General features: G+C 45.5%; 1 protein-coding gene across 2 annotated transcripts in view; it reads left to right on the top strand.

Annotated features, from left to right (window-relative positions):
• ACLY (ATP citrate lyase) overlaps positions 1-15,859 on the top strand; it is an 80,433-nt gene extending 64,574 nt beyond the window's left edge. For both annotated transcript variants that reach the window (XM_077252161.1, XM_077252160.1), the window contains 7 exons: positions 247-401; positions 481-631; positions 713-856; positions 1,076-1,189; positions 2,845-2,927; positions 3,128-3,204; positions 15,469-15,859. In XM_077252161.1, coding sequence (XP_077108276.1) covers positions 247-401; positions 481-631; positions 713-856; positions 1,076-1,189; positions 2,845-2,927; positions 3,128-3,204; positions 15,469-15,563 — 819 coding nt within the window. In that variant the 3' untranslated portion in view covers positions 15,564-15,859. The remainder of the gene's footprint in view (positions 1-246; positions 402-480; positions 632-712; positions 857-1,075; positions 1,190-2,844; positions 2,928-3,127; positions 3,205-15,468) is intronic.
• Positions 15,860-24,367: the final 8,508 nt, after the last annotated feature.

Raw genomic sequence — 24,367 nt, forward strand, 5'->3', positions numbered from 1 at the left:
ATGTATATTTGTGTGTATATATGTGTGTGTATATATATATATATATATACACACACACACACACACACACACACACACACACACACACACACACACACACACACACACACACACACACACACACACACACACACACACACACACACACACACACACACACACACACACACATATATATATATATATATATATATATATATATATATATATACACACACACACATGCAATTTTTTTTTTTTCTTCAGGAGTTGGGATTGATCAGAAAGCCAGCCTCCTTCATGACCAGTATCTGTGATGAGAGGGGACAAGAGCTCATCTATGCAGGGATGCCCATAACTGATGTTTTCAAGGAGGACATTGGCATCGGTGGCGTATTGGGGCTACTTTGGTTCCAACGACGGTAAGAGTCGTCGTTATGTTTTATGCATATTGTTAAACCTTGTAGACCTGCTTAAGTTAACCATTTCTACTTCATCCAGGGTACCCAAGTATGCCTCCCACTTTATTGAAATGTGTCTGATGGTAACTGCAGACCATGGACCGGCCGTATCTGGAGCTCATAACACTATTGTCTGTGCTAGAGCTGGGAAAGATCTCATCTCCAGTCTTACTTCTGGTCTACTCACCATTGTAAGTTCACCATAAACTTTAGGGTGAGCACTTATTTCCCAATATTTACATTGTGCCAACATACTGTATAATATTTTACAGGGCGATCGCTTTGGTGGTGCCCTTGATGCTGCTGCCAAGATGTTTAGCAAAGCTTTTGACAGTGGTCTCATCCCAATGGAATTTGTTAACAAGATGAAGAAGGAAGGAAAACTTATTATGGGCATTGGGCACAGAGTCAAGTCTGTAAGTGTCCCATACATTGATTCAATTCTACTTTTGATGTATACTTTATTTGTGGGTGGGGGTGGTGAAGTAGTGATTATATTTTTTTATATTAATACATGTAGGTTTTTTTTTTCTGTGTCTTGGGAATCTAGAACAGCTTTCCATTTTGGTTTAATGATTGGTCTTTTTAACATTTTTTTTTTTTTTTTTTTTTTTTAAACGTATTTATGTTTTTAGATCAACAATCCAGACATGCGAGTACAGATCTTAAAAGACTATGTCAAACAAAACTTCCCTGCTACTCCCCTGTTAGACTATGCTTTGGAAGTGGAAAAGATCACCACATCAAAGGTTATTTATAATATCTCTCATTAACTTAAGAATACTTGACTATTCACTGATTTATTTTATAATCTAGTAGTCTCTTGAAGTATGTAAGTATAATATAAACACATCTTGAGCGTATAATGCAGTCTTTATACGCTAAATGAAGAAAAGTATTGGGGGACCCCTTTTAATCATTTCATTCACGTTTTTCATTTAAAGGGCTATTCCCATCTTGTAGATCCAATCCCAGTATGTAGTAGATGTAGTATTATAATTATCACATATCTCCAATTAGAAATGTAGTATAGTTTTTCTCATAAGCTATGTTGCCTACCCAATGTTCAGGGCATTGCAGTAGCTTGGGTATCCTTGGCTACGAGCACTCATATAGTGACAGTTGTTAGTGGTCATAACCATGGATACCTTAGCTACTGAAGTGCCCTGCACATGGGGTAAGTGACATAGCGAATCAGAAGAACTATACCACATTTCTAATTGGAAGTATTTGCTAATACTAACATGACGCTTACTACATATTTGGATAAGATCTTGGAGATGGGAATACCCCTTTAAGCCCCGTTGACACGAGTGTATAAAATCCAGCCCCTCGTCATACAGTTTGTCTTTACTAACATTTGTAAATAAATGGCTTTTTCTAAATGGTTCACTGATAAGTGTGGTCCTGTAATAAGATGTCAATGTTGTTACAAGTCAGTTACAGTCATCATTATCCGCACAAAATCTGTATGCTGGGAGCCTCATGGCATGGGTTTCCATGGCCAAGTGACTACATACGAGCCTTACATCACCAAGCACAATGCCAAGTGTCACATGCAGTGGTGTAAAGCACTAGTACATTGGGCTTTGGACTGAGAAATCACATTTCTCTCTGGCATTCTCTGGGACTGGTGAATGCCAGGAGAACGTTACCTGTCTAGCTGCATTGTCAGTGGTAAAGTTTGGTAGACGAGAGATCATGTTATGCGGTTATTTTCCAGGGGTCGGCTTATTTCTAATGAGGAGAAAATCCTAATGCTTCAGTATACCAAGATCATCTAGACAATTGTAGTTTCCATCTTTGTGGGAACAGTTTGCGGAAGACCCTTTTCTGTTCCAGAATGACTGCCCCAGTGCATAAAGCAAGGTCCATAAAGACATGGGTGTGGGAGAACATGACCGGCCACACAGAGACCTCAACCCCATTGAACACATTTGGGATGAACTAGTATGGAGATTGCTGGCACGGACCTCTTGTCTAACATCCGTGTCTGACCTCACAAATTCTCTTCTGGATGAATTGGCAAAACGTCCTATAAATACACTCCAAAATCTTGTGAAAAGTTTTGCTAGAATAGTGGGAGCTGTTATAAGGGGGGGAACCACTCCATACCTGTGGATTTAGAATAGTAAATCAAAGTCTGTTAGCTCAACTTCACAGATCACGTAATAATCATGCACGAGTTACGTAATGAGAACTTGCTAGATCAGTTCAGTTATCACGGGGACTCTGATTTATACTACTTTCCTATTCTATTTCTCCTACCTTTTTAGAATCAAAAGCTAAATAAATAAACAACGCAAATAAGGGAGAGAAATCTACTCTAAAAGCAAACTTTATGGTGTCATGCACAAAATTATTAAGGAATAATTCATATATTTTTTTTTTTTTACACTGGTAGAAGCCGAATCTGATCCTGAATGTAGATGGTCTAATTGGTGTTGCCTTCGTGGATTTATTGAGGAACTGTGGTTCTTTTACAAGGTAACTATAATCTTATAGTCTTGTATATTGACTGGATGAAAGCTTTCAATAACCTTTTTGTGTGCGGTGTATAGTATCTCTTGGTTTTTGTGCAGTACATGGAGATAATGTAGCAGCGGCCAGCTAGTCACTAAATTACTGTTAACTTTTCAGATTTTTATTTTTGAGGATTTTTTCAATTTTTATTTTTTTCTTATTAGGGAAGAAGCTGATGAGTACATTGATATTGGCGCACTGAACGGCATCTTTGTACTAGGACGAAGCATGGGCTTTATCGGTAAAATTATGCTATATACTTCTCTTACAGTTTGTAGAAATTCTTGGAGGGTGGTGCACACCTAATGATCGACATTTCTGACTAGTGGCATTCCTGCTCCACTGGCCAAAACTCTGCTCCCTCAAGTTCTTTTAGCAGAAGAAGCAGTTATGCCTCGGCAGCATCAGCGTAGAGCAGCTTCAGATCTGTACTTATAAGCCGTACAGCAAAGCTTGCACTTCTGGCCTAGGACATTGGCCAATGCTGATAGTTGGCCGGTTACCCAGGCAATGAGTAGTAAACTAGAGAATTAAAAATCTCAACGTTCTTGAGAACAAACAGGATTTTTAATAAAAGGAGGTAAATTGCAAAATTACTTGTTTGTACAAGCAGCTCATGGGGAAAGGTGCAGCTGTGCTGGGGGAGAAAATGGCTAGAAGGTTGGAGGAGTGTTTAAACTAGGGAATGGGGGGTGTATTCATTTCTCCTACGTATCATTGGGGGACACAGGACGAATGGGTGTTATGCTGCTGCCACCAGGAGGACACTAAGTTAAACACACACAAAAGATTAACTCCTCCCCTGCAGTATACACCCACGGCTGGACAATCCGGAGCCAGTTCTTACTTAGTGTCTCAGGAGGCACTTGGGTCCTCAGGACCCCACCAATTTTTCTTTTTGATTTAACGGAGAGAAGGGAGCGACAGGCAAATTTTCAGCCCTGATCTCTCCCGCACCAACAACGGGCAAGTACACGGAGCGTTCCTCCTGTATCCTTTCCCGCGACGATGGATGCCAGCCCTGGCTCACCTTTCAGTGTGGCGACGGTTCCCTAGCGTTCCGATCTCCCTCCCTCCTTTTCAGGCGACCATGGGGACTAATCATCCACCTAAGTCTCCTGGAGCCAGGGCACAGCCGGACAGATTGTCAGGGCGTCCGTGCAGCCGTCCACTGCATCACCACTGTATATAGCGGTTGACACATGGCGGCAGTAGCTCTCCACCCTCTCCCTATCAAGGTGAAGGTGGATGGAGCATCGGTCCCATCGCACAAGGTAAGTGCGGGGACCGACGAGCTGGCAGCAGGGGGGGCCCCCTTACTCTCTTCCAATGCGGCTCTGCAGCCGCGGGGCAGCGTGCGGCTCTGCAGCCGCGGGGCAGCGTGCGGCTCTGCAGCCGCGGGGCAGCGTGCGGCTCTGCAGCCGCGGGGCGGCGTGCGGCTCTGCAGCCGCGGGACAGCGTGAGGCTCTGCAACCGCGGGGCAGCGTGCGGCTCTGCAGCCGCGGGGCAGCGTTATTCCTCTGTGGGGGCTCGGCGGCGCCCAGGCCCGGGCCGGACTAGCGCCCGCCTACAAGCACGCCGCCGCCCGCCCACGACACGCCCCCTCCCTGGGCGCTTCTCGCTCCCGAGAAGCGCCCTTCTCACATCTCGGCGGCCATCTTGGATCAGGAAGTGCGCTGACGGCTCTGCAGCACCGCAGCGCACAGGAGGATCTCCCTGCCAGCCACCGCAGAACTTAGGTGAGACGCACCCAATAGGATTGTCTCCCCCCCTGCCAGTACGCTCATTTAATCAGAAACATGTCACAGTCTAGGCATAAACAGACTGGAAAGACCCACTCTGTTATTTTTGCTGTGTGCACCTCCTGCAAGATATCTCTGCCCCGAGGTCACACTACCCCGCTGTGCTCCGCCTGCGAAACGCCTGCGGCACAGGATACTCCGGCCTCTGACCCGGAATGTACCGAGCCTAGTACCCCCGCATGGGCGTCCTCCCTCGCTCGCTCTGTGGCATCTTTGGAAAGGACGATACAGTCCTTCCGTGACCCGTCCCTTACTCAGGGAACTTCCACGGAGGTTGTAACGCGGTCTAAGAACCCTTCGCGGTCTAGAGGTCGTACTGTTTCTAGAAGCCCTCACTCATCCAAGAAAAGGTCCAGAGTAATGTCTCCGGTCCGTGATCAGCCCTCAAACTCAGAGAGCGATGTCTCTCGTCACTCTTCCCCGACTCATAGCAGGGAATCCCTCCTGGATGACGCATCCGACGCGTCCTGTTCTCCAGAGTATCGTCACGATCAAGAGACTCTAGATTCTCTTATAGATTCTGTTAGTCAGACGCTTCAGTTAGAGGATGAAATCCCGTCCATGGCGGCTCATCCCGTGTCATTTGGGCGAGCCACAAAGGCTCATAAATTTTTTCCTACGCACCCTCAGTTCAAGGATATTGTAGATCAACATAGAGTCCGTCCGGATAAACGTTTCTCAGGTCAGAAGGCTATGCAATCAAAGTATCCGTTCGCTCAGGACCTAACTAAGGAGTGGTCTCAGTCACCCTCCGTGGACCCGCCAGTGTCGCGGCTAGCCACCAAGGCGGTTCTATCCTCCTCCGAGGGTGCGTCCGTCAAGCATCCCACTGATAGACAAATTGACCAGATGGCTCGCTCGGCTTTTGAAGCCTCCTCGGCTTCTCTCTTTCCCTCTTTTGCCATCACGTGGGTCGCAAAAGCCATGTCCCATTGGGCAGAGTCTTTATCCTCTACGGCACTACGGGCCGACTTACCCCCAGAAATTTCACACCTGGCCACTCAGATCGCCAGAGCGGGGGACTTTGTAGTTTCCGCGTCCTTAGACGCGGCCAACTGTGCCTCACAGGCAGCGGCCAATGCTGTCACGATCCGCAGATCCCTTTGGCTCAGGGACTGGAAAGCGGACTCGGGATCCAAAAAATCCCTCACGTCTCTTCCATACCAGGGCGAACGTCTATTTGGGGATAAACTAGACAAAATAATCGCAGACTCCACAGGAGGAAAGAGCAAATTTCTTCCCCAGCAACGTACTTTTCGCCCCTTTCGCAATCAACAGGGCCGAGGCCGATATTTCCGTTTCGGCTCCAATTGGTCCAATCCCTCCTCCGCGCCACCTGGCGTCGGGAGAGGTCAGCGCAAGGACAGAGCCTCCCAGCCGTCTTACAAGCCTTCTCCCACTTGGAGAGGCAGACCCAGACAACAGGGATCCCGAGGGCCCAGACCTGGCAGGTCCCCACCTCAATGACTTTTGGCAAACACCGAAGGACACCGACAAAGTAGGCGGCCGCCTACTTTTCTTTCGGGACGCGTGGCTCTCGGTAGTTTCCGACCGATGGGTCCGCGACCTAGTGTCCTACGGTTACAGGATAGAGTTTGTCTCTCTTCCCCCGCCTCGTTTCTTCCAGTCCCCCCCTCCCAGGGCAAGGGTCGGTCAGTATTTCCAGGCTATAAGGTCGCTATGGGAAGATGGGGTCATCATCCCGGTACCTCAGAACGAGTGGTACCAAGGTTTTTATTCCAACCTTTTCATCGTACCAAAAAAGGACGGCTCAGTACGTCCAATACTAGACCTCAAACTACTCAACAGGTACGTACGCGTACATCATTTCCGTATGGAGTCCCTCCGCTCGGTGATTGCCTCTCTGGAAGAGGGCGAGTTTCTTGCATCTCTAGATGTGCAGGACGCTTATCTGCACATCCCCATCCTACCGTCTCATCAGCGGTTCCTCCGCTTCGCGGTCCAGGGACACCATTTTCAGTTTGTCGCCCTACCCTTCGGGCTTGCCACTGCCCCTCGGGTATTCACCAAGGTCATGGCAGCTGCCGTGGCCATTCTCCATGCTCGAGGTATAGTGGTGTTGCCCTACTTGGACGACATTCTCATAAAGGGTCCCTCTTTTCGGTCCTGCTCAGAAGCAGTAGATGTCACGATAAATACCTTTTTGCGCCTGGGTTGGAAGATCAATTTCAAAAAATCTTCTCCAGTCCCGGCTCAAACCATATCCTACCTGGGGATGATCCTAGATTCCTCTCGGGGTCTAGTACTTCTACCTCCGGAAAAGGTATCCACTCTGCAGAGAGAAGTCCGAAAGCTTACCCAACCTCTCCCTCACTCCCTACGTTTCTCCATGAGGGTTCTCGGCAGGATGGTGGCGGCAATGGAGGCAGTGCCCTTTGCGGTATTTCACCTCCGTCCCCTACAGCACGCCCTTCTAGCAGTATGGGACAGGAATCCTGCCTCGCTAGACCGCCGTCTCCTGCTCTCTCGATCAATCAGGCAGTCCCTCAGGTGGTGGACCAAGAGGTCCTCCCTGACTCGGGGGAAGTCCTTTCTTCCGGTGCACTGGTTGGTCGTCACAACGGACGCCAGTCTCTTCGGCTGGGGCGCTGTGTTCCGATGCCACTCGACTCAGGGTCGCTGGTCCCCGCAGGAATCCCAGCTGCCCATCAACATCCTAGAGATTCGGGCAATCCGACTGGCACTCCGCCAGTTTCAGCCGTTTCTTTCCGGCCGCGCGGTCAGAGTCCAGTCCGACAACGCCACTGCGGTAGCCTATATCAACCGGCAAGGGGGCACTCGCAGCAAGGCGGCCATGGTCGAGGTATCGCTCATTCTCCGCTGGGCCGAGACCAACCACTCCATACTATCAGCAGTTTACATCCCGGGCGTGGAAAACTGGGAAGCGGACTTTCTAAGTCGCCACAGCCTCGATCCCGGAGAGTGGTCTCTCCATCCCGCAGTCTTTCACCAGATATGCTCTCGTTGGGGGACTCCGGACGTGGACCTGATGGCATCTCGCCTCAATTGCCAGGTTCCCGTCTTCATGGCCAGGTCTCACGACCCCTCAGCCTTCGGAGCCGACGCTCTAGTCCTCTCATGGCAGGGTTTCAGACTCCCATACATTTTTCCCCCAATTCCTCTTCTGGCAAAGGTAATCAGGAAGATCAGGGCAGAACGGATTCCAGTAATTCTCATCGCCCCGGACTGGCCGCGCAGGACGTGGTACGCCGAGATGGTGCAACTGGTCTCAGACGTACCCTGGAGGCTGCCAAGTCGCGCAGACCTTCTGTCTCAAGGGCCCATTTACCACCCGAACTCAGAGGCCCTATCTTTAACGGCGTGGCCGTTGAGTCCTGGGTACTGAGGCAGAAGGGTTTGCCCCAGACGGTTATATCTACCATGCTCCGCGCACGCAAGCCTTCCTCCATGCGCATCTACCACCGCGCCTGGAAGGCTTACTTCGCCTGGTGCAGAGATCGGGGTCGGTCTCCCCTCCAATTTTCTATTCCTCACATTTTGGAATTCCTCCAATCAGGCGTAGACTTGGGCCTTGCTCTCAGCTCTCTTAAGGGCCAAATTTCTGCCCTCTCGGTTCTTTTCCAGAGAAGGATTGCAAACAAATTGCAAGTCAAGACTTTCATCCAGGGAGTTTCTCATATGGTTCCACCTTACAAGATGCCCTTGGAACCATGGGATCTGAATCTGGTCCTCTGTGCTCTTCAAGAGCCACCCTTTGAACCCTTGCAAGAAGTGTCCTTGCGGTTCTTATCGTGGAAGATTGCCTTTCTCGTGGCTGTCACGTCTATTAGACGTGTCTCTGAGCTAGCAGCCCTGTCTTGCCAACCTCCTTTCCTCGTGTTCCACCAGGACAAGGTAGTTCTACGGACATGTCCGACTTTTCTTCCGAAGGTCGTTTCCTCATTCCATCTTAATGAGGAGATTGTTCTTCCCTCACTGTGCCCTGCTCCTTCTCACCGCACGGAAAGGGCGCTCCACACTCTGGACCTAGTGAGGGGTCTCAGACGTTATGTCTCTAGAACTGCGTCTCTCCGTAGGTCAGACGCCTTGTTCGTTCTTCCGGAAGGGCCACGGAAGGGTCTACCCGCTTCCAAGGCCTCCATTGCCAAGTGGATTCGTTCCGCCATCCAAGAGTCCTACCGTGTCAAGGGTCACGCCGCACCTCCGGGGATCAAGGCTCATTCTACCCGGTCAGTCGGCGCGTCCTGGGCCATCCGGCATCAGGCATCGGCAGCACAGGTCTGTAAGGCTGCCACATGGTCCAGCCTACATACGTTCACGAAGCACTACCATGTGCACTCTCAGGCCTCGGCAGACGCGTCCGTCGGTAGGCGAATCCTACAAGCGGCAGTGTCTCATCTGTAGCTCGTAGGCACGCACAGCATTTATAACTTCTTGTTGCCCACCCAGGGACTGCTTTGGGACGTCCCATTCGTCCTGTGTCCCCCAATGATACGTAGGAGAAAAGGAGATTTTTGTGTACTCACCGTAAAATCTCTTTCTCCGAGTCAATCATTGGGGGACACAGCACCCTCCCTGTTAGCCTAGTTTGGCTTGGTTATTCTTTTCAGTCTGTGTTTTTGACTATAACATGTTTTCTGTTTTTAACTGGTTTACTCCTACTGCTTTGTTACCGAACTGGCTCCGGATTGTCCAGCCGTGGGTGTATACTGCAGGGGAGGAGTTAATCTTTTGTGTGTGTTTAACTTAGTGTCCTCCTGGTGGCAGCAGCATAACACCCATTCGTCCTGTGTCCCCCAATGATTGACTCGGAGAAAGAGATTTTACGGTGAGTACACAAAAATCTCCTTTTTATAGGAGGGGAAGATGGTGCAGATAGAGACCTGGGCACAAGTAAGGAAGTTGGGGGTGGCGGTGGCATGGGGGGTGGGGTTAGAACAATTAATAATTTAAGAAAGAATAGAGGTGCAGAGAGACACATAAAGTGCATGTATACTAATGCCAGAAGCCTCGCCAACAAAATGGACGAATTAGAACTAATGTTGGAGCATAATTATGACATGGTGGGGACATCTGAGACATGGCTGGATGAGAGCCATGACTGGGCTGTTAACTTGCAGGGCTATAGTCTGTACAGAAATAACCGAATGGATAGGCGAGGGGGAAGGGGTGTGTCTATATGTAAAATCATCCTTAAAACCCATGCTGCATGATAATATACGTGAATCTAATGAAAATGTAGAGTCCCTGTGGGTGGAGATAAGGGGAGGGGGAAAAAATAATAAATTACTGATAGGGGTTTGTTATAAATCTCCAAAACTAATGGAAGCAATGGAGAATATCCTCGTAAAGCAAATAGATGAAGCTGCGACTCAAGGAGAAGTCATTATTATGGGGGACTTCAACTATCCTGAAATAGATTGGGGAACAGAAACCTGCAGTTCCAGTAAAGGTGATCAGTTTTTGACAACTATGAGAGACAATTACCTTTCACAACTGGTTCAGGACCCAACAAGAAGGGGGGCACTGCTAGACCTAATATTAACCAACAGGCCAGACCGCATATCAAATATAAGGGTTGGGGGTCACTTGGGGAATAGTGATCACAAAATAATAAGTTTTCATGTCTCCTTTAATAAGATGTGTAGTAGAGGGGTTACACGGACACTAAAATTCAGGAGGGCAAATTTCCAACGGATGAGAGATGATCTTGGTGTAATTAACTGGGACGATATCCTGAGACATAAAAGTACACAAAGAAAATGGGAGACGTTTATTAGCATCCTGGATAGGACCTGTGCACAGTATATACCGTATGGGAATAAACATACTAGAAATAGGAGGAAACCAATATGGCTAAATAGAGCTGTAAGGGGCGCAATAAGGGACAAAAAGAAAGCATTTAGAGAATTAAAGGAAGTAGGTAGTGATGAGGCATTAAATAAATACAGAAAATTAAATAAATTCTGTAAAAAGCAAATCAAGGCAGCAAAAATTGAGACAGAGACTCATTGCCAGAGAGAGTAAAAATAATCCCAAAATATTCTTTAACTATGTTAATAGTAAGAAACTAAAAAATGAAAGTGTTGGCCCCCTTAAAAATAGTCTGGGTGAATTGGTGGATGAGGAAAAAGCCAATATGCTAAATGACTTTTTTTCATCAGTATTTACACAAGAAAATCCCATGGCAGACAATATGATCAGTGATAACAAAAATTCCCCATTAAGTGTCACCTGCTTAACCCAGCAGGAAGTACAGCGGCGTCTAAAAATAACTAAAATTGACAAATCTCCGGGCCCGAATGGGATACACCCCCGAGTACTGCAGGAACTAAGTACAGTCATTGATAGACCATTATTTTTAATCTTTAAAGACTCCTAATAACAGGGTCTGTACCACAGGACTGGCGTATAGCAAATGTGGTGCCAATATTCAAAAAGGCGACAAAAACTGAACTCGGAAATTATAGGCCAGTAAGCTTAACCTCTACTGTGGGTAAAATCCTGGAGGGCATTCTAAGGGATGCTACACTGGAGTATCTGAAGAGGAATAACCTCATGACCCAGTATCAGCACGGGTTTACTAGGGACCGTTCCTGTCAGACTAATCTGATCAATTTCTATGACTGGACCAAGGGAACCCAGTGGACGTAGTGTATATGGACTTTTCAAAAGCTTTTGATACGGTGCCACACAAAAGGTTGATACATAAAATGAGAACAATGGGGATGGGGAAAATATGTGTAAGTGGGTTAAGATCTGGCTCAGGGATAGGAAACAAAGGGTGGTTATTAATGGAGCACACTCAGACTGGGTCGCAGTTAGCAGTGGGGTTCCACAGGGGTCAGTATTGGGCCCTCTTCTTTTTAACATATTAATGACCTTGTAGGGGGCATACAGAGTAGAATTTCAATATTTGCAGATGACACTTAAGTCTGCAGTGTAATCGATACAGAGGAGGACAATTTTATATTACAGGATGATTTATGTAAACTAGAAGCTTGGGCTGATAAATGGCAAATGAGCTTTAATGGGGAAAAATGTAAGGTCATGCACTTGGGTAGAAGTAATAAGATGTAGAACTATGTGCTTAATTCTAAAACTTTGGGCAAAACCGTCAATGAAAAAGACCTGGGAGTATGGGTGGATGACAAACTCACATTTAGTGGCCAGTGTCGAGCAGCTGCTACAAAGGCAAATAAAATAATGGGATGCATTAAAAGAGGCATAGATGCTCATGAGGAGAACATAATTTTGTGTAAAAAGAAAAGAAAAAAAAAAAAAAGAGAGAGCATGAACCGCACATCCCAAAATCATACGTTGATCTAAACCCGCTAGGCAAAAATTTATATACTGAACATGAGGTTTTCAGTTTAACATTCTGATCAGACTGTATGAAGCCCACTGCCACTTCACGGCAAACCTCGTAGTGGGTCCTAACGCCCTAACGGAGCGGAGCCGTGCGGCGACCACCGCCGCAGCGGCCATGCACCAGCAGGGCGGACGGCCTGTTGTTCCACAGCACCCATGCTGCGAGACTGAGCCCCCATGACTCCAGACCGCGCCGCCCCACCAGCACAAAGCCACAGCAACAATGGCCGCCACACAGCACCAGCGCCAAAATGAAAGGAGCATTTAAACTCACCTTCCTCCAGCTCTTCAGTGAGAGCCAAGATGGGCTAGACCCCTCACTTTGCAGTCTCCTGCTAATTAAAATCACCTGTGCCAAATGGGAGGAGTGCTGGTCCAAGAAAGAGACAAGAACATGCTTTGTGTAAAAAGAAAAAAAGAGAGCATGAACCGCACGGCTCCGCTCCGTTAGGGCGATAGGACCCACTACGAGGTTTGCCGTGAAGTGGCAGTGGGCTTCATACAGTCTGATCAGAATGTTAAACTGAAAACCTCATGTTCAGTATATAAATTTTTGCCTAGCGGCTTTAGATCAACGTATGATTTTGGGATGTGCGGTTCATGCTCTTTTTTTTTTCTTTTTGCACAAAGCATGTTCTTGTCTTTTTCTTGGACCAGCACTCCTCCCATTTGGCACAGGTGATTTTAATTAGCAGGAGACTGCAAAGTAAGGGGTCTAGCCCATTTTGGCTCTCACTGAAGAGCTGGAGGAAGGTGAGTTTAAATGCTCCTTTCATTTTGGTGCTGGTGCTGTTTGGCGGCCATTGTTGCTGTGGCTTTGTGCTGGTGGGGTGGCGCGGTCTGGAGTCATGGGGGCTCAGTCTCGCAGCATGGGTGCTGTGGAACAACAGGCCGTCCGCCCTGCTGGTGCGTGGCCGCTGCGGCGCTGGTCGCCGCACGGCTCCGCTCCGTTAGGGCGATAGGACCCACTATGAGGTTTGCCGTGAAGTGGCAGTGGGCTTCATACAGTCTGATCAGAATGTTAAACTGAAAACCTCATGTTCAGTATATAAATTTTTGCCTAGCGGCTTTAGATCAACGTATGATTTTGGGATGTGCGGTTCATGCTCTTTTTTTTTTTTTTCTTTGAGAACATAATTTTACCCCTATACAAGTCACTAGTTCGACCACACTTAGAATACTGTGCACAGTTCTGGTCTCCGGTGTATAAGAAAGACATAGCTGAACTGGAGCGGGTGCAGAGAAGAGTGACCAAGGTTATTAGTGGACTGGGGGGTCTGCAATACCAAGATAGGTTATTACACTTGGGGCTATTTAGTTTGGAAAAACGAAGGCTAAGGGGTGATCTTATTTTAATGTCTAAATATATGAGGGGACAGTACAAAGACCTTTCTGATGATCTTTTTAATCATAGACCGGTGACAGGGACAAGGGGGCATCCTCTACGTCTGGAGGAAAGAAGGTTTAAGCATAATAACAGACGCGGATTCTTTACTGTAAGAGCAGTGAGACTATGGAACTCTCTGCCGTATGATGTTGTAATGAGTGATTCATTACTTAAATTTAAGAGGGGACTGGATACCTTTCTGGAAAAGTATAATGTTACAGGTTATATATATTAGATTCCTTGATAGGGCGTTGATCCAGGGAACTAGTCTGATTGCCGTATGTGGAGTCGGGAAGGAATTTTTTTCCCTAATGTGGAGCTTACTGTTTGCCACATGGTTTTTTTTGCCTTCCTCTTGATCAATATGTTAGGGCATGGTAGGTTAGACCATGGGTTGAACTAGATGGACTTAGTCTTCCTTGAACCTTAATAACTGTTACTTGATTATTTTTACCGATTTCAGAAGTTGAGACAATACCTTCCACTGTTTATGGCGAAGGGTAGTTGTACTATGTGGTAGGGATCAGTTTCCACATGCCCTACACATGTGGATTATAGCATTTTTCATTCAACTATAGAGAGCAACACATAAGCAAACAATCTTTGTACTATAACACTACTGTTACAGGACTACAATCATCGAGTCCTAATACAATTCATGTAAACGAACAAAAAAACCTAGAAACTAATATAAACTGAATTAGTACAATAGTTGCCCTTAGGGTTTTAGTCTGAAGGATTTTTCTGCATGATTCTGAACACGCAGAAATATGTCTTGTAGAAATCTTGCAGGGAACAAAGGGGTTAATCTCCTGTTAGTAAGTTTCGTTAAAAGGTTGTCCACTACTAGGACAACTCCTTCTTAAACTAAATGTTCGGCCCTGATAAAATAACAAAGTCTGTACTCTCCTCTCGTTCCCGCGGTGTCAGTACTAACTCTCCCTGGGGCTGTGATGCGGTGTTGTGACGCCGGCGCCAAAACGGCTCATCCCGGACCTCCTCTTCATGTTCAGTTTGTGCGAAGTTGGAGACAGTGAAGCCAACGCTGATTGGGTGCCGGACATCATGTCATTCCACCACATCACAGCCCTGGGAAGAGCGAGTACTGACACCATTGGAACAGGCTGGCACGGGTGGGGAGTATAGGCGTTATTATTTTATCGGGGCATAACATTTCGTTTAAGAAGGGGTTGTCCTAGTGGTGGACAACTTCTTTAATGTCTTGTGCCCAAATGAAGCCCTTCCCACTAGCCAAGGGGGTGGGGCTGAATTATCTTTTGTCCTACTGTAAAGGGGGAGGTTTCTGTTGCAGCCTGTTGTCTTACAGTGAGGAGAAGGAGCAAGAATTGGCTCCAGAGACACAGAGATTTGTTAACAAATTAAAGCTGCACACTGAAACACTATAATATGTAAACATGGAATATATGAAATTGGAACTGCATTACTGCTATAGAAAACATGTTGAAAAATGAAGGTATTTGGCGCACAAATTGGCCAATTCGTCTGAGCCCGACAGCCAGTGACAAGGTGTACTCCTTTGTTGGGACCGTAACTCTAACATGATTATTCTCCTGGGCTAAAAGCCTACCCATATGGGCAGTAGGATCAAGCTCTACATATGTAACACCGCCTTAGGCTGATGGGAGGAATACTCAGTCAGATACAAATATCAAATAGCTATATACAGTGGCTTGCACTTATTCACACTTGTTTTTTTTTTTTCGTTTGGAAGTGCTGGTCAGTTTCTAGATTGATGTAGTGGAAACTAAACTAGACAAAATATAATGAAAGAAAAGGATGCGATTAAGGGAGTAGGTAATGTTACATCTCCACCTCATTCACTTCAGAGCTACAATATGGATTAGTGTGGTGCTGTTAACATATGGTTTATAATAAACAGTTAATTCCTGGTGACATCTTTTATCCAACTATTTATGAGATATTAATGTTATTTTGTTTGCAGGACATTACTTGGACCAAAAGAGGCTGAAGCAAGGATTATATCGACATCCTTGGGATGACATCTCCTATGTTCTGCCAGAACACATGACCATGTAGTCATATGAAAGACGCTCCAGTTAGAATACTTGATACGTTGTTGCACACCCGATGGGCGCTTCCTGTGTGCAGGCTTCTTGCAGTAGTTCTTGCGTTCTCCAGCAATGCAAACAGACTAGAATTTTATGTTGCCGTTTAATGTCATGATCAGAGTGTGTATTCATTTTTTTATTTGTTATTTTATATTTTCCCACCCCTTCCTTATTAATGTTACATTCTTTTATTTTGATGTGTGTACGTTTACATCAGATTAAATTGTGCTGACGACCGTATTTATTAAATGAAATGGCACTGTGTCGGGCTTATGTCCTCATTGACTTTGTGTAAAGTTCGGTGTACCTGCCTTCCTTCCTATTGCGGTACTGGGATCTGATCAGTGGCTGAGGCAATGTCCTCATTATTCCTTTTCATTAGTTTTATTAAAGGGAACCTATCACCCCGTTTTTTTCGGTATGAGATAAAAATACTGTTAAATAGGGCCTGAGCTGTGCATTACAATAGTGTAGTTTGTGGACCCCCGATTCCCCACCTATGCTGCCGAAATACGTTACCAAAGTAGTCATTTTCGCCTGTCAATCAGGCTGGTCAGGTCGGATGGGCGTGGCTTCTTCCCCCAGATATTGCGTAGTTTTCCGTTGGTGGCGTAGTGGTGTGCGCATGTCCAACGTCCCCAATCCTGCACGGGGGGGTGAAAATAGCAGCGATGTCCGTTATTCCATTGGTGGTCGGTGGGCGCGGCCATCTTCCTTTGGCCGCGCGTGCGCAGAAGCGGCGCTCTGCTGGCCGCGGCTTCAGGAAAATGGCCGCCGCGATCTCCATCTGCGCACGCGCGGCATCCCGCGGCCATTTTCCTGAAGCCGCGGCCAGCAGAGCGCCGCTTCTGCGCACGCGTGGCCAAAGGAAGATGGCCGCGCCCACCGACCACCAATGGAATAACGGACATCGCTGCTATTTTCACCCCCCCGTGCAGGATTGGGGACCTTGGACATGCGCACACCACTACGCCACCAACGGAAAACTACGCAATATCTGGGGGAAGAAGCCACGCCCATCCGACCTGACCAGCCTGATTGACAGGCGAAAATGACTACTTTGGTAACGTATTTCGGCAGCATAGGTGGGGAATCGGGGTCCACAAACTACACTATTGTAATGCACAGCTCAGGCCATATTTAACAGTATTTTTATCTCATACCGAAAAAAACGGGGTGATAGGTTCCCTTTAAATGTCTCACAAAGTAGGTCCACTGCTGTAGAGCTTGCTGAAATATATCCAAAACTGGGCTTTGAGGCACATTAAATCATTGGATTACCACCTATTTCCTGAATGGCGTTTATGATTTTCAGGTATAAAGAGGTTATTCATGCATTCAATAGTAGTCTCATTCAGATGTCAGTGATTTTTTTTTTTTTTTTTTTTCACGTATGCAAAAATAAAATCTGTCCACGTGTCAGTGTTTTTGATCAGACTTTTGTCAGTGCTTCAGTTTTTACCATCAGTGTTTCATTACCGATGTTTATGTATGGAAAATGTAAATAAATATCTTAAGAATTACAATATTAATTACGGACAGCACACTGTTGCCATCCATGTGCTGTTCATGATTTTCACGGACCCTTAGACTTGTATGGGTAATTTTTATTCATAACGGCGATAAAAAAATTGACTTTTTTTTTTTTTTTTTTTGTGGTCACATGATCTATAAAAAAAAAAGTGTGAACAGCTCCATATATTCAGACATCTGTTCAAGTACATGTTTGGAGGCCTAAAGGTGAGAACACAAATTGTGAGCAGCGTGAATCTGAGCCCAGCTGCACAATAACAGACTGGTATGTTGAAATGCTGTGACATTTAAAAAGCTGATCGGGGACTGTGCCACGGCTGACTAGTTCGCTGCCGACTAGTCCACTGATGGCTTCTTCCCGTCCCGTTAAGTGACGGATCTTTCTCTGTGTACATTTGGGAAGGGGGGGGGGGGGGGGATGGGAAACATGGGGTGCATGACTGGAAGAAGCAGCATTTTAGAGTAAGGGCTCTTTCAGATGTCCGATCGCAATGCAGACTGGCTCAAAGTCTCCTGATTCGAGCAGGACTGCTTCATAGAAATAACTGAAGCCGTCACGGTCTTGAGGTGCTTTGTGATCAGACATAGGACCAATTTTCACAGGCAGCTGAAAGAGCCCTTAATCATCCCTGGATGCAATACTGCAGCCAGTGTCTGTCATGCTGCCTTTGCTTTGGACAGTATGAATCAGCATTTTGACACATGTTCACACTTTGCTGCTGACACGTGCCTGCAGTGAGACAACATGCAGACCAGTGTGGTCCGTAAATAAGCTAAGGGTAGGGGGCACACCCTGTCTTTTTCAGGTGGAAACTGCCTGAAAAACTTATCACAGGACATGCAAAAAAATGAATATGCATTTCTATGTTAAAACAACTTGCTGGTCATATGTTCAGGCTTTCCAATGCCTTTCAACCGCTTCAGATTTCTAAAAACTCGAAGCGGTTAAAAAGTGTTACGACCATTCCTCTGACATTTTTTTTTGACTTGGAAGACACTTTCTACAAGTCAATGGAAAAGCTCAAAAGATGAGCGGATGTATTATGGAGCTTTTTTCCATCAATTTTGCTTAAAAAAAAAAACCTGCTATAATTTCATCCGAACATGAGAAGCCACAAATGTAAAGATTAGGACCATTGATCAAAAGGAGGGATATAGTTACTGTATAGGGGACAACTCCAGTAATCAATGTAAATACTAAAAATGGGGTCAAACATCCACTACGGTACTTGGAACAGACTTAGTTTATTAAATATCAAAAATTACACAATGCAGATTTAAACATAATACTGTGCCTGGTTTTCATACCAAAGTCTTCACCTCTGATTTTATTAACACATGTATAGAAGAAGCTTCGTGCTGTCATCTTGGTACTAAATTGCGTGCTCCGTGTATTAATTGCACCCTACGAACACATTCACACAGGACATTTTTGCTGTGGACTTTGCATAGCAGACCTGCCGCAGTGGTAAAGATCAGAGCTTATTTAGTTGCAAAAATAGTGATGGTTAAACTGTACATTTCAGTAGAATCATTTGCAGCATAAATTGACCCTATACACATTTCAAAGAAACATCGCTAGTTACATTTCTGCAATGTGCGAATAATCTCACTCCTCTGATCGTCTTATGTTAAACTTATGCGCCAATCCCTGGAGTATGGTGTCAGATATTCGCTGTAAACACGCAGCGGTTTTGCACGTTTGCATTGCTTTCAATGGTTAAAAAAAAAAAAAACATTCTACAGGAAATGTAATTTTTTTTTCATTTTAATACCTTATCTGGCCATGTGGTGTGTGAGACACATTGAAAGTCACTTATTTTTTTCCAGGCTCATCACTATTTGTAGAGGACCATCAGGCTGTCTTTTCTATTGCTATAGGGCCTGCAGATGTCTTGTGGACAGATGAGACCAATAGTTTTTTGGTAAAGCACACAATTCTGTTTACTGTAAATAGAATGAGACCTACAACTGCAAGAACAGTTACAGTGAAATATGATTGAGGTTCGAAGATTTTGGGGGGGGGGGTTTACTGCCTCTGGCCCAGGGTTCCTTGAAATGTAAAGATACCCAAAAGATTTTGGGTTGCAATGTAGTGCCAGGGGTCAGAAATCTGGGTTTGCATCGTAGTAGGTCATGGATCTTCCAGCAGAACAATGACCCCAAACTTCAAAAAGCACCCAGAAGAAGTAGATGGAAACAAAGCACTGGAGAGTTCAGAAGTGGTAATTCCAGCTCCAGTAGCGTAAAGTCTCCCACCACTATCTCTTACATACAGATGCTAGAGAGATACTGTGAATAGACACATTAAATCAGTTAATTTTGCCTGGTTTGATGAATTTCTGAGAACAGAACACTATAAAAAACAAATCAGTCAATGATTACATCGAAAAAAGCAAAGCAAGGCTTCTAATTTAATAAGGCAATAATCCCTGACTAGATATTTGTCATACACTATGCCTACTGCAACAACTCACCGTAGACGAATTGCAGATAAGAGGTATTATTGTAGCATATAGAAAGGATTTGAACTGGTCCTGAAAATATTTTTTTCTTGTACGCGGTAGCCACAAAGTCTGGTGGAACACAAGTAACACTGGCAGCTTTTAATGAATTTCTGAACACAGATTACCATAGAAAAAAAAGCAACAGCAAGGCTTAGAATTTATAAGGTAATAATCCCTGACTAGATGTCTGTCAAACTAAATCTACTGCAACACCTTACCGTAGACTAATTGCAGATAAGAGCGGTATTATTATAACAATAGAATTTATTTGAATTAGCCTTGAAAAAATGCAACTAGTTTAATGTAGCAGCATCAAGGATTTATTTCATTAACCCTGCTGGGGAATATAGATGGAGCATTTCCCATCTACTCAGCCTGATATGGAGATACTAGGATCTTCTGTACTTATTGTACAAACTCTCCTCTCCTGGCTGTGAAATCCTGTATACAGTGTGGGAACTCCCTATGTGACGGCCACCTGACAGCCCACAACAAGGCACTGGATTATATACTAATAGAACCCATAGGCTCTTTTGGTTTAAAAAAAAAACGTTCCCTCAACTAGATGGTGGATCCACAGAAACACAATTTTTCCTATAACTAAGGAGTGGGTCTCCTACACTGGTAAAGCATACGCAATAAGTGCAAAGGATGCCAAAAATTAGAAGGAGGCACTCCAATATCCTTTTGAAAAGATATAGTGGAGGGTCTCATAAAACATGCGGACATCATAAACACCCTTAAAAATTTATAGCGAGGATAGCATGATCACCCTGTTGATATGGTGGTGTTGGAAGCATAAACCCATCTTTGGGTGGGAAAGGGTGCATGGGAATAGACCAGAAAAATGCCCAAAAAAACAACGGATTAGAGTTCCAGTCCTGTCATCTAGTGGTGTTGAGAAGTCTGGGCCAATCCAGCCCTTGTTCATTTTGATAAGAGTCAGTCTGTCAGCATTTTCAATTGACAGGTGGATGCGCCTATGGGTTAGAATACCCCTGGCGGCACTAAAAACCCGCTCTGACAAAATGCTAGCGGCAGGGCAGGCCAGGACCACCAATGCGTAGAGACACAATTCATGCCATGTGTCTAGCTTGGATATCCAGTAGTTGTAAGGCACAGAGGAATCAAGGAGGACACAGGTATGGTTGGCAAGGTATTCCTTCAAGAAGTTGTCCACTACAATACATTTTTTTTTTCATAAATCTTGCTATTATGTGCCACTGAAAACATCCACTGTGTTTATTTTAGCAATATTACCTTTTATCATGCTGTAGCCGCACATCTTCAGTGCTGGATCCAGCTCTCATGGGGTTAATCGACAACTTCCTTTCTCCTGAGTTATTGTGCTCTAATACTACAAGTTCCATGATGCATTGCACTGGCTTCTAAGCCCAAACCTACCACACCCCCTCCAAAACACACCCCAACCCCTCCCTCCTCTATCTTCAAAAAGATTTGTGATGTCATTTCTGTCCAACCTCCTCTTTTACATTTGACCAATCCACACTCCATTACACACAGATAGATATGTATCTATATATGTCTATTTACCTAGATATGTCCATATCCATGTTTCTAAACCCCTTCACCCCTGGAGCTTGTTTCGTTTATCGCTCCCCTTCTTTCCAGAGCCATAACTTTTTTATTTTTCCCTCAATATGGCCATGTGAGGGCTTGTCTTTTGCGGGACAAGTTCTACTTTTGAACGACACCATTGGTTTCACCATGTCATGTAACAGAAAATGTGAAAAAAATTCAAAGTGCGATGAAATTGCAAAAAAAGTGCAATCCCACACTTGTTTTTTGCTTGGCTGTTTAGCTAGGTTCACTAAATGCTAAGACTGTGTGCACACGTTGCGGATTTGATTGCGGATCCGCAGGGTTTTTGGCTGCACAGAATTGCATCAAATCCGCAGTGTAGTGCACAACCAATGTAAGTCTATGGGAGCCGCAGACTTGTTGTGCACATGCTGCAGAAAAAGCCGCACCGAAACGCAGCTTTTTTTTTTTCCGCAGCATGTCACTTCTTTTGTGCCGAATTGCAGCATTTCTGCACCAATAGACGTGCATTGAGTCTGGCAAATCCGCAGCAAAACCGCAGATGTAAAAAAGATCTGCAGTTTTGCTGCAGATGTGGGTCCGAGAAACGCTGCAGTTCGGGAGGAGGGAAGTGTGTGGGCGGTGACTGTGTTTGTGTGTGCGTGCGGGGTCTGCGGGCTGTTCGGATGTGTGCAGGACTGTTTGGGTGTGTGCGGGCAGGGTCTGCGGGCTGTTCGGATATGTGCGGCACTGTGCTGGATTGTTCGGGTGTGTGCGGATATGTGCCTGGCTGTTCGGGTGTGTGCGGGGCTGTTCGGGTGTGTGCCTGGCTGTTCGGGTGTGTGCGGCGCTGTGCGGGACTGTTCGGGTGTGTGCGGGACTGTTCGGGTGTGTGCAGGGTTGTGCGGGTGTGTGCCTGGCTGTTCGGGTGTGTGCGGGGCTGTGCGGATGTGTGCCTGGCTGTTCGGGTGTGTGCCTGGCTGTTCGGGTGTGTGCCTGGCTGTTCGGGTGTGTGCGGGACTGTTCGGGTGTGTGCGGGTCTGTGTGGATGTGTGCCGCGCTGTGCGGGACTGTTCGGGTGTGTGCCTGGTTGTTCGGGTGTGTGCGGGACTGTTCGGGGTGTGCGGGACTGTTCGGGTGTGTGCAGGGGGGTCTTTTGGGGTGTGTGTGCAGGCATCATCCGATGGGACTACAAGTACGCCGCATCCAATCTGCAGCTAATTCAGATGTAATCCGGACAGTGGACACGCACCCTACACTATCCATACATCTATCAATAGATATATCTATCCAGATATATCTATAGATAGATATATGAATAGATAGATGTATGCATCTACAGATCTATCTATATGTAGATCTGTCTATCCATTTCATCTATCATCTATCTTTCTATCTGTGTGTAATTGAGTGTGGGTTGGACAAATGTAAAAGAGGAGGTTGGACAATGACATCACAAATATTTTTTGTTGTTCAATAATACATCTTTATTTAGCTTTCAAAAACTGCACCAACATTTTTTAAAACATGCATCAAAACCACGCAAAAAATGCACCAAAAACACATGAAAACCGCACCAAAACACCAAAAACTGCATGAACCACACTAAAAACTGCACCAAACAAGCATCAAAAACTGCACCAAACAAGCATCAAAAACTGCATCAAAACCGCACAAAATACTGCATTAAAACAGCACCAAAACTGCATAAAAAAGCCTGAATCAAAACCACGCAAAAAAAGGACCAAAAACTGCACCAAGAACTGCATTAAAACCCGCACAAAAAACCTGCATCAAAACCGCGCAAAAACCGTGAAAAAAATGCATCAAAAACGCAGCTGTGTTTTCTGCAAGGAAATGCAGATTTTGTGCAGAAAATTCTGCACCCAAATCTGCAGATGTGCACACAGCATAAAACTGACCTACCATTATGATTCTCCAGGTCATTACGAGTTCATAGACACCAAACACGTCTAGGTTATTTTTTATCTAAGTGGTGAAAAAAAATTCCAAACTTTGCTAAAAAAAAAGAAATAAAATAATTGTGCCATTTTCCGATACCCGTAGCGTCTATATTTTCGGAGATATCTGGTCAGGTGAGGGCTAATTTTTTGCGCGCAGAGCTAACATTTTTAATGATACCACTTTTGTGCAGATACGTTCTTTTGATCGCCCATTATTACATTTTAATGCAATGTCGCAGTGACCAAAAAAATAATTTTGGCTTTTGATTTTTTTTTTTCGCTATGCCGTTTAGCGATCATGTACATTTTTTTTTTTTTAAATTGAAAACAACTGACATGTTGCGGCTTTGAAGTGGGCTCACCGCCGAAGTCCACCTCAAAGCGGGGGATACTGCCAGCTGACATACTATTTCGTCAGCTGGCAGAAAGGGGTTAATGAACAATCTGTTTGTTAAAAAAAAAAAAATGGCGTATACTACCTGTCCGCCGTAGTCCTATTAATAATGAGTGTCCCACGACGATCTCCCCTATAGAACATTGACATCGGGTGATGTCACTGCTCTATAGGACTTTCAGTGACACACTGACAGGAGACGAGACAATGGCTCCTGCAGTGCATCACTGAGAGGTTACTGGAGTTCACTGGTCTCACTTTATGGCATTTGCTGCGTGGGAACTTTCTCACACAGCAATGCCAAAAGCGAGACTAGGGACTATTTTCTCACAGGGGTGTAGGAATACATTGTGAGGAACACATTGTGGAAGGAGCCCCTGGAGAGTGGTCGCATCAGCTGATGCTGCTGCTCTCCACGGGAGATCATCGAGGGACACTCGTTTTAATAGGATTTCTGCGGATCAGGGAGTATATTGTTTGTTTATTATTTTAATATTTTTTACAGGTGACACTGGCTTCGGGGATCAAGGTGACAAGTGATGTGAGTATGTACTCTGTTATATGTACTGTATGTCTATATGTATGTTGTCTGTATGTACTGTATGTATGTGCTGTATGTGGCATGTTATATGGTGCATGCCGCATGCTGTATGTCTATATGTGTGTAATGTATGTTTTTTTTTTTTTTTTTAACACATTAGCCGGATGATAGGACTAATACTGTCCCATCATTGGCTAATGTGTCACTCACTGTCACTGTAGCAGGCAGAGCCCGATGGGACTTGCAGTCCCATCGGACAATGCCTGCACACAGAGACACCCCCCCTCCCCC

Source organism: Ranitomeya variabilis, chromosome 4 (genome assembly GCF_051348905.1).
Source record: "Ranitomeya variabilis isolate aRanVar5 chromosome 4, aRanVar5.hap1, whole genome shotgun sequence".
NCBI lineage: Eukaryota > Metazoa > Chordata > Amphibia > Anura > Dendrobatidae > Ranitomeya > Ranitomeya variabilis.